Source organism: Dermacentor silvarum, chromosome 8 (genome assembly GCF_013339745.2).
Source record: "Dermacentor silvarum isolate Dsil-2018 chromosome 8, BIME_Dsil_1.4, whole genome shotgun sequence".
NCBI classification, from domain to species: domain Eukaryota; kingdom Metazoa; phylum Arthropoda; class Arachnida; order Ixodida; family Ixodidae; genus Dermacentor; species Dermacentor silvarum.
In genome coordinates, this window is record NC_051161.1 from 183665744 (window position 1) to 183676750 (window position 11007).

Below are 11007 nucleotides of genomic sequence, written 5' to 3' on the forward strand. Positions count from 1 at the left end.
AAAGCATCCAAGCACTGTCAAACGGTGTGTATTAGGCGAACTCCTCAGAAGATCAAGAACACCCGAAGCACAACGATGGCGGCGAGCACCGTCGTTGGTCGTCGAAATCTGATCAACGGGCCAAGCGCGTACGCTATTTACACATGAATCACAGTACATTCCAGAACAACCGCTCGAGCTCGCTTGCATTCTAGAATGTACAAAGGCATTCGCGTCTCGCGCGCAATCTAGATAGACGAGACTCTCGTTACAGAACCCGCGACAACATTCAAGAATTTTCGCGTATACAGTATACAGGCGCGTCTTGCGCCGAGCGACAAGTCGACATCAGTGGCGATCCGGTGAAAAACGGTCACCGTCAAAAAGCAAAACAATGTTACGCGTGGTATTATTAAGGAAAAGAGAAATGAAAGCGGATGAAAAGACAATTGACCGCAGTTGGGCGTTGAAACAATGCCTGCAACATAATACGTGTACGGTGATTTACCAGTGAAACTACCGTGCCTCGGATTCCGTTATTCTTCGCGGTCATTGCATGTAGCGAGCGTCTCGACTTTCGCAGCCTTGATGCCATGAGTTAGCATACGAGGGCTTATTGGCCAGTCACCCGAGTTCATGTTCTGCGTTGCCCCCTGTTTAAAAGGGTGTTCCACATCCGCCGTCATAGCCCTGAGCGGCGCTCATAGTGGTTTTGGCACGTAAAACATCAGAATCTTGAAATAAACAAATACCCAAGAAAGTGGATGAAAGGATGGCCGCCGCGGTCGCGCAATTGGTAAAGCACTGCACACGTAATGCGGGAGATCGGCCGGGCGCATTCTTTGATTGTTTCCCATCGAGGCAGACCTTTTCATCAGCATCGCCCAGACGGCGACAGTGCCCGACACCGACGAGACGGGCAAACAAGCGCCCCAACTCGGCAGTGCGCATTCTTTGGGTGCTTCCCCCGATGCCACCCCCTTCATCTAACAAACAATCCAAGTAAAGAATGAAATCCTCCGCTCTGGATGGATTAGAAACGACCGACCATTACTTACTGGACTGCCGGCGTTTCTCTTTCCTAAGAAAAAGAACATTGCAAATTGCAATGCGACAGCTCGGCCTGCCATTGAACACTCCGGAACTGCTTTCTTTCGGAGATTATGTGCTTGGACACTCACACAGGAATGTATGCATCGCCATAGAGAAATTTATTCTTGAATCAAGCCGATTTCATTGTTAAGCATATTATTCCATTTATCATTACCTTATTGCCTCTTGTACTTGTATCTATATTTTTTGTATATTTATTGTCAACTGAATCGTCTTAGAATTTATTCGCTTTAGTATATTTACCGAAAATAGACATTTGCTAAATTTATTCACTTAGCACATATATTAAATCTGCCCGACTCTTGGCCGATCCCCGTGAGTGGGTATGCGCCAAAGATGATAAGGTCATCATCATCATATATACGTCATTTTGTATAAGGAAGAAGAAGAAGAAGAAGTAGCGGCAACAGAACAGGTGCGTATACCTGCGGAAGAAGAGACCTTCTCTTTTGGCAGATGACAGAGCATATCGAGGAAGGGATGCTGGCAGAGGGTCCCGAGGACCAGGCCATTGCCCAAGAAGGAGACCACACCATCCGAGGCCGTCTTGTCCTGACGGCGGCATCCTCTGAGGAAAGCGTGGAGCACGGCGACGAAGTTCCCCTGGTCGACGTCAACCCTCTGGTGCGCTATCTAGCGTAGCATTCCACGCGGCAGGTTAAGGTCACGCAGTTCTCATTCCTTCATACCCACCAACGGCGTGCGACACAGCGCTTTTTTCATAGCGATAGTCGTTACACAGAACACAAAAGGGTCTTTGCGTAAAGCCCTAGTCGGTCTGTCATTCCAAAGAGCCGATGAGCTGGAAAACTACGCAACTGTTCGTTTTGATGTACGGTTACATGAACCCGATAGAGTAGGGACCAGCTGGCTTGTCAGGCCGAAATTCGGTCGCCGGGTTAGCGAGTCGAGTCGAGTGAGCGTCGATGTGAGTTCGGTCAACCCGCCTGCAAGGGGTGTTTTGACTCGCCCAACCCTCTTGGCGAGATGCATGTAAGCGCGGTCGGGCCGAGCTGGGTCGTCTCGACTTTCGACTCGACCCGCTCGTGTCAAGTTCTTGTAAACTAAGCTTTTCAGAGCAAACGAGATGTAATGGCGCAATTTCAAACGTTAGCCAAGCTGTTCAATATATATAAGAACAAGGTGCGAGAGACAATGATATATGACTTACGGTGTTTAGTCGTCAGAGGTCTGACGTTCCTTGCTATTCGTTGAACATCGTGGCTAACGTTAGCTCTTACACACGGTATATATATAGTGCATTGTTTGAACGCCATAAAATAACCCGAAGTGTTTCTACGCCGTTACATCCACCACAATCACGTGGACACGCTTTTAACCGGAGGTTGATCTTTCCGCATGAAACCAGCGCACGTGCTCTTCGCTGACGAACATATAGGACACAGCGCCATCCTGCGCTTCCGCTCTTCTGCGATGGTTGTAGGTTCGCTTCCCGTTGCTGCTGTTCAACCTCACGCTGTGCCTGGCCGGCATCGGGTTGACCGCTGTGTCTGCGCTGTTGCTGGTGCAGTCCCTGCAGTGGCGCGAGGACCTCCAGGCCCTGCGACTCGGTGGTCTGGGCGGCCTGCTCATGTCGCATCTCGAGCTGGCGCTTCTCGGTGCCGGACTCGTCCTGAGCGCCGTCTCGTGCTGTGGCTGCGTCGGGGCTCTGCGCGAAAACACCTGCCTGCTGCGCGCCTACTCTGTCGCCCTGCTGTGCCTCATCATGACCGCCACGGTGCTTGGCACGCTCGTGCTTGTCATGCCAGGTGGGTACACCCGCCAGCATGCTGTTCACCCACACGTTTTCTGTAGTGGGTCAAAGAAGAAAATCCTTGCCCCCATGTTGGATTGCGGCTGGGACCTTTGAAACTTTGGACCCGCAATAAGCAACGCGCTGTGCTGCAACCACTACACAAAGGGCACATTAACCACCCATATAGGTGGATCGCATGTGCGCATCAGCTTAGCACCTTGACTACACTGAGCATTTTTGGCCGCCCAGTGTCTTCAATACAGGGACGTCCACCTACGGCAGCTGAATTGTCTGTGGGCCTTTTAAGACTTTAAGCGCTTACGCGTGACGTCCGAAACAGAGTAGCTCAGGTTCATGCGTTCACGCAGCCGGAGCCAAGAGGGCTGTACAGAGGACTCTGTCGGCTACACTGGTGGTGCACTACCGTGACTCCCCAGACGCCCAGCAGCTGGTGGACGCCGTGCAACGCCACCTGGGCTGCTGTGGCATGACAAGCAAGAGCTTCAGGGACTGGAACGACAATATGTAAGTGCCGTTTTCCCCTCTATAGGGTTGTGTATATATAGTGCGTCATCGTCATGTGTCAATGGGCTTTTGCACCGTATGAAGCCTGAGGCGCACGGTGCACGATTTGACCTCCGATCCCGCGTGCGACCAGACATACCAACACCATGCGCTCATACCGTATGTCTGTCACTCCATCTGCACCACCACCAACAACAATGCATATCAGTCATACAAACAGCAACCAACAGTCATATACCGCATCCAACAAGTTAGCAAAATATTTCATCAGACCATCAGTCGGTCATCAGGTCAAAGCAATCAGAAATCTTAACAACACACCCGATGGCGCTCTTCGCTCAGCAGTGATGATATTTGCTGTTGTTGAATCATTGTTAAGCTTAAATAACAGTGCCGTTTTACTGAACAGCGACTTACAATGCTGCGCATCATGGAAAGGAAGCGTTGCTCTTTCAAGGACGACACCAAATAGAAAAATAAGTTGACCTATATATTAGTATAAATCACCTTCCTACATTTAATACCAAGAAAACACCTCGTTCCGTGAGGATATATGCTTGGTAAGCCAGAAAAAAAAGTTGTCGCAGTTTCACCTGAAAGTCGAAGCATCAATTGCGATAGCAAATTTGAAGAGAGCTATACGGAGTAATGATAGCAGCTTTATCAGTTGTATAAACTTGGACATGCAGCAGCACCGGCAACACGCAGAACTGTTGTCGACGCCGTCGGCGTTTTGCCCGCGTTCGCTCAAAATGCGTGCGGCGTTGGTGACTGTTGCCGGAGCCTCTGATATAAATAGGCACTTGGTGCCGCAGCTAAACGTCGCCTCCCTTCCCTCCCCCTCCCCCCATGGCCTTTCGTGCGTCGGAAGAAGGCACGTTTGCTCTACATATATGGTGATTGTAGAGGAGGAAAGAGACGCCTACTTCTGCAGCGCTTAAGGGAGCACCACGCAGAACGCGCGTTTGTTCTCTGCCGTGCGTTCACTCCCCGTGAAAGCGCGCGTCCCTCGCGCCCTTTCACTCGCACATACAGCGTTCGGCGCGCGACGATTTCATCTCCATTGACGTCATACGGAACCTCACGGCGACGGCGACGGCGACGGCGACGCCGACGGCAGAAATCTGCGTTTGAGTGTCCATATATTTGCTATCGCAATAAAATGCGATGCCATTACCCAACGCACTTAAGACGAAATACACCAAAATGGTGGCACAATAGTTTCCGCAGACTATCGCCGCCTCCTTGCAGGCGTTCCCGGTGGTGTTGTCCATGGAAGGATTCGCGACACCTGCCATTGCTGGTCACATCGACACGGCGGCCCAGTAGCTCGGTGAAAATGTTGGTGCGCAACTTATGACACATACCCACAACGGGATCTTTGCCAAGAAATTGGCAATTCAAAAAAGTTGTCGCAGTTTCACCTGAAAGGTGAAGCATCAATTGCGATAGCAAATTTGTAGAGAGCTATACAGAGTAATGATGTTAGCTTTATCAGCTGTATAAACTTGGACATGCAGCAGCACCGGCAACGCGCAGAACTGTTGTCGACGCCGTCGGCGTTTTGCCCGCGTTCGCTCAAAATGCGTGTGGCGTTGGTGACTGTTGCCGGAGCCTCTGATATAAATACGCACTTGGTGCCGCAGCTAAACGTCGCCTCCCTTCCCTCCCCCTTCCCCCCTCCCCCACGGCCTCTCGCGCATCGGAAGAAGGCGCGTTTGCTCTACATATATGGTGATTGTAAAGGAGGAAAGAGACGCCTACTTCTGCAGCCCTTAAGGAAGCACGGCGCAGAACGCGCGTTTGTTCTCCGCCGTGCGTTCACTCCCCGTGAAAGAGCGCGTCCCTCGCGCCCTTTCACTCGCACATACAGCGTTGACGGCGCTGAGCCGTGCTCCCTCAAGGGCTGCAGAAGATAGCGCCAACCTTTCCCTTTCCCTCAAGAACCACTTACCTACCTGCGCGGTCACGATTTCATCTCCATTGACGTCATACGGAACCTCACGGCGACGGCGACGGCGACGGCGACGGCAACGGCGACGGCGACGCCGACGGCAGAAATCTGCTTTTGAGTGTCCATATAATTGCTATCGCAATAATAAAAAAAGTTGTCGCAGTTTCACCCGAAAGGCGAAGCATCAATTGCGATAGCAAATTTGTAGAGAGCTATACGGAGTAAGGATAGTAGTTTTATCAGCTGTACAAACTTGGACATGCAGCAGCACCGGCAACACGCAGAACTGTTGTCGACGCCGTCGGCGTTTTGCCTGCGTTCGCACAAAACGCGCGCGGCGTTGGTGACTGTTGCCGGAGCCTCTGGGGGCGGCTCGGAGGTTTTCGACGAGATCAGAACGGGACACTTGTCGAGCAGCGTCGGAAGTCTTTACCACCTTCTCGCCTCACAACGTTTTATATAAATAGGCATTTTGTGCCACAGCTAAACGTCGCCTCCCTTTCCTCCTCCCCCCCTCCCCCACGGCGTCTCGCGCGTCGGAAGAAGGCGCGTTTGCTCTACATATATGGTGATTGTAAAGGAGGAAAGAGACGCCTACTTCTGCAGCCCTTAAGGGAGCACGGCGCAGAACGCGCGTTTGTTCTCCGCCGTGCGTTCATTCCCCGTAAAAGCGCGCGCCCCTCGCGCTCTTTCACTCGCACATACAGCGTTCGGCGCGCGGCGCCGATTTCATCTCCATTGACGTCATACGGAACCTCACGGCGACGGCGACGGCGACGGCTACGGCGACGGCGACGGCGACGGCTACGGCGACGGCGACGGCTACGGCGACGGCGACGGCGACGGCGACGCCGACGGCAGAAATCTGCTTTTGAGTGTCCATATAATTGCTATCGCAATAAAACCATAGGAATAAACGAATGAATAAAACGCAACATTATTGTTCAGAAGAGAAACAGAAAACCGTTTTTGAGGATTGTTTGAACAGTCAAACGGGTATTCTCATTTCCATTTTTATAACATAATAAAAAGGGATTCTCACATTATCGCAGCAATTTTTTTGTCTGCTGGAAATGAAAATCCATGAAGTACACTGCACTACAACCATCGCTGTGGCTGAAGCCCTGAGATGTGCCTACGATAAAAATGATAACTGGTGAGCTCAATAAAAAGTTGTCGCAGTTTCACCTGAAAGGTGAAGCATCAATTGCGATAGCAAATTTAAAGAGAGCTATACGGAGTAATAGAGACTTTTAGTATTGCGGAAAATGCTTGCGTTAGCGTTAGCGTGTTACGCACGCTAAATCTTTGCGGAACGCTGTTCGATAGAGTTTTAGTATAGCGTAAGACAACGATGCGCCGCTAAGCGCAAAACCATCTAGCTGCGAGTAGTCAAAGCAGCAAACTGAGCAGCTCGACAACCAAACTAGCCGTGTTGATCCACGCCAAGCCTTGAAACGAGCCTGCATGTCAAGCGTTCGAGCCGAGGGTGCCACCATGTTTGCAACGCTAAAAACTTAGCGAGCGTTTAGCGTCTCCGCTATATTTCAGAAATAGCGGACGCACGCTATCCGCAAAACTGAAATAGCGTTCTGAGCATGCGCAGTCTGACCCCGCTATTTTATTGCGTTTAGCGTGGTGCCATTTCCGCAATACTAAAACTGTCTAATGATAGCAGCTTTATCAGCTGTATAAACTTGAACATGCAGCAGCACCGGCAACACGCAGAACTGTTGTCGACGCCGTCGGCGTTTTGCCCGCGTTCTCTCAAAATGCGTGCGGCGTTGGTGACTGTTGCCGGAGCCTCTGATATAAATAGGCACTTGGTGCCGCAGCTAAACGTCGCCTCCCTTCCCTCCCCCTCCCCCCACGGCCTTTCGTGCGTCGGAAGAAGGCACGTTTGCTCTACATATATGGTGATTGTAGAGGAGGAAAGAGACGCCTACTTCTGCAGCCCTTAAGGGAGCACAGAGCAGAACGCGCGTTTGTTCTCCGCCGTGCGTTCACTCCCCGTGAAAGCGCTCGTCTCTCGCGCCCTTTCACTCGCACATACAGCGTTCGGCGCGCGGCGACGATTTCATCTCCATTGACGTCATACGGAACCTCACGGCGACGGCGACGGCGACGGCGACGCCGACGGCAGAAATCTGCTTTTGAGTGTCCATATAATTGCTATCGCAATAAAACGTAAAAAGGAAAGGTGCCGTCACCCTTAGGTTTCCAGACCAGCTATAGTCGATCATGGCGCAATGGATATTGACGCTCACTGCTCGGACCTATACTTAACCCCATATTCTCGAAGGATTCTAGACTCGAGGCTTTTCCTTCACTGCACCGAGTTGAGCACATCGCCGCCCCTCTACTGGTGAAGACGCTATACGCTTATCAAGAATTGCCTTGGATGATATCAAGTGCAGCGGCCACTTCTGTAGAGGGATGGCGCTGTATATGTCTACTTTCTTTCGTCAAGGTAGAGTGTTTGAGTGGAGGAATCTAGAGTTTCGAAATAATACTTTATCAGTCTAAACCGATTTAGTGTTTCTATTTATGGCGCATTCGGCTGGTTCTTACCGTGATCTAACTCGGTTGCATAATTGAAAATCTAGAATGCCTTAGGAACCGCGGTTGGAAGTGATTGGCTGAAACGTAGCCGGCGATGCTCTACGCTCCTTTAGCAACCGCTGTGAGAGTACGCCGCGCCAACTAAAGCCTTCTACGCTAACCTAACCAAACCTAACCTATCGTCGGCGACACGCAAAGGCAATGATACTCACGGCCTGACATCAGAGCGTCGCCGGCGGCGTTTCAGCCAATCGCGTTCTAACCGCGGTTGCTAAGGCGCTTCGAGATTTTCAATATACGCAACTCGGTTTGCAGCGATGCGGAGCGTTCTCGTTATTGTAGCCAGAGAAAGCCTGCCCCAGCCGAACGTGCTTGCTACGACTAGAGCGGTCTGAGTAAGCCACGGGATCGATTTTAATTGTGTCGGATTTCGGTAGCGCTCCCAGGTTGAGGTGGGAGTGCCTCCCAGCGCTCTGAGCTTGAGCGAGGCGCCCCGAATGAACCAATCGAATGTGTTCCGAGCGCTCTATTTCGGCCAGCCAAATGTGAACCGCACCGTGATCACAAGCGCTCTAGAGCGCTTTAGAGCGCTAGAAATCGACCAGCTGAATGCACTATTAGAGTAATTTTAGTTAACCTTTGTGCCCTGTAGTGTAGTTGCGCATTGTTAGCTTGCATGCCGAGGTTTCGCGTCTCGCTCACACCGTCGCCGTCTCGCAGCTACTTCAACTGCAGCGCGGAGAACCCGAGCCACGAGCGCTGCTCGGTGCCCCACTCGTGCTGCAAGAACAACGCGAGCCTCCTCGCGAAGCCGTTGACGGCGGCCGGCTTCCACTGCGGCCGGGGCGTGCTCAACATGAGCGACTACGAGGCGTCGTTCCACATCAACTGGAACAACTGCGCCGACGCGGCGCTGCGAGCGCTGCGCACACACGCGCTCGCCGTGTGCGGGGGATGCCTGGCGCTGTCGCTCGGCCTCGCCTTCCTCGACGCGCTGGCGCACACCACGCGCTCCGAGATCGCGCTCATACGAGAGTACTACGCGCGACGAGGGATAACCGCCTAGCGCATTGCCGGTTGACCTTGAAATGTTTTACGGGACACTCGCCACCGGGTCAAGCGATTCCCGAGAGAAAAGCGCCTCCTCATTTGCTTGCGCGCGCGGCCATTCTTTTTCTTTAACTTGGGAAACGTCTTATTAAACAGTACAATCTTCCGACGGTTGCCTAAATGACGGGAAGTCACATGGCCGTACAAAGTAATACTCGGGGAAAAATGTCATCGTGCACCTCTCGTGCCGTTCCTGACTGCCAGGCTGACTTTATTTTTTTCTTTAGTTGTGCTGGGCTTGACTGAATATGTCGTAACTTTGTTTTTCTTTTTTTCTTTTTTTCGCGAGTACAGTGCGTCGCGATAAACCTCCTTGGCCATTACAGGTCTATTGTTGTGCGACGGAAAACACGGAAAACCGTGAGAGAAAGGGCTTACACGAATATGAAACATTACTAGAAAACGTTATGCAGATCCCACGTACTGTGGGAATCGGTTTTACGCAAAGCACTTCGCAGGCAACTGGCAGTCGGGCATCGTTTGGAGTTGTGCGAAGCGTTGCCAGACGGACCAACATGTTTGTGTACGGACGAGTACCCTACACCCCTGCCTTCGCTAAGCGTGATTCTTACGTTTGCGGCCTTATGGAACAGTTTCCGAAGACTACTTTTGTAAGGGGTTAAATTATTAAGCAGTACGCTGAAGTCTCGCTTACGGGCTTCTAAAATAATATGGTGCCGGAATACAGACGGTCATATAGACATATGAGAGAGGGATATATCAACATTACTTACAAACGACCTTCTGCCCGAGCCGTTGGTGCGTGTAACATGTCACATGTCGAAGACACGAGGATTTGCGTAAACAATACAGTAAATGTCAAATGATCATTCTTATTTTTCCAAAAATAGACTAGTCCGAATATGCATGGGAGGTTCCTGGAGTAAGCAATGAAGAAAAAACACATAAGTTCTTGCAATGGAATGGTTAAGAAAAAAAAGTTACGGAAGAGAAACTCTCTGCGAACTACAGACATTTACAGCGATAAGCAGTATTAACTCAAAGCTTTAGCTGAACGGCTTTTTTTTTTTTTTCATTTTTTAGTTTGCGGTAAGAGCATTTTGTTTCAAATTTCTTTCTTACCATTTCTTTTTTCGTTCAAATGTACTTTGATCTCTTACATAAGTGCTCACCCAATCTCGGCGAATTCCAAGAGTGGGATATATGCGTCATCTCCATGGAGGCGACTATGCTCAACGCTTAACTAAACTTCAGTACCTATATACGCTGCGCACACTTTACTTCAACACATTGGCATGGGGTGCTGGACTCTGTCTAATCCCGCCATGTTATCGAATTCTCCATGTTGGCGTTTTGAATCAATCTGCGTTGATGTAGCAGTTGTGTGAGCTTATCAGAGCTGACAAGATGGCGGCATTTGACAGTAAGGACAACGCCCCTGGACTCCCGTGACTATTCTCTCGAATCTTTTGTACAAGATTTGTCTGCAACCGGCTTTCAGTTACTTAATCTTTAGTACAGAGTAACACCCATCCTGATTGTCTAACGGTCTAGAAAACTTGCAATTCATACGTTCGGTTTGCTCCATTTCAAGTCTTCTCTCCAATATCTATTCTCGTCAGGCCATGACCACTCAAAATGCACAAAATGATTGTGACGTTACTTTACGACCCCCCCCCCCCCCCCCCCCCCCTTTGTGTGGGTGCAAATGTTGCCTTATATTTCTACTGGCAACTGTCATTGTTTCACGCCCCTCTGAGTAAAGCGGACGCCATCAGCTGTCCGTCAAGCCGACGTAATCCAGAAAATGCAGAAGCGACCGCAACGTTTCCCGGCTCGCTGGTTTGTACTGCGCTTCCGAGAACTTAGTCTGGAAGCGTATCCTACACTGAGCCACGGCCGCTATGAAAGCACGCATCCGTGGGCCGACTCGCGCGAGGCACCTGTAGCTCCTATCCCAACTTGTTCTCGTCGTAGCTTCGTCGGAGGCGCACTCTGGTTGCGAGCGATCTCCTTGCACAACCCCGTGCGGCTTGGAGCGGGAGCG

General features: G+C 50.9%; 1 protein-coding gene across 1 annotated transcript; it reads left to right on the forward strand.

Moving 5' to 3' along the window:
- The first annotated feature begins 1548 nt into the window (after positions 1-1548).
- Positions 1549-8982, forward strand: LOC119462620 (tetraspanin-33). Its single transcript, XM_037723950.2, has 4 exons — positions 1549-1716; positions 2537-2861; positions 3217-3373; positions 8610-8982. Exons 1-4 carry the CDS (start codon positions 1549-1551, stop codon positions 8953-8955), a joined length of 996 nt encoding a protein of 331 aa, XP_037579878.1. The 3' UTR covers positions 8956-8982.
- Positions 8983-11007: the final 2025 nt, after the last annotated feature.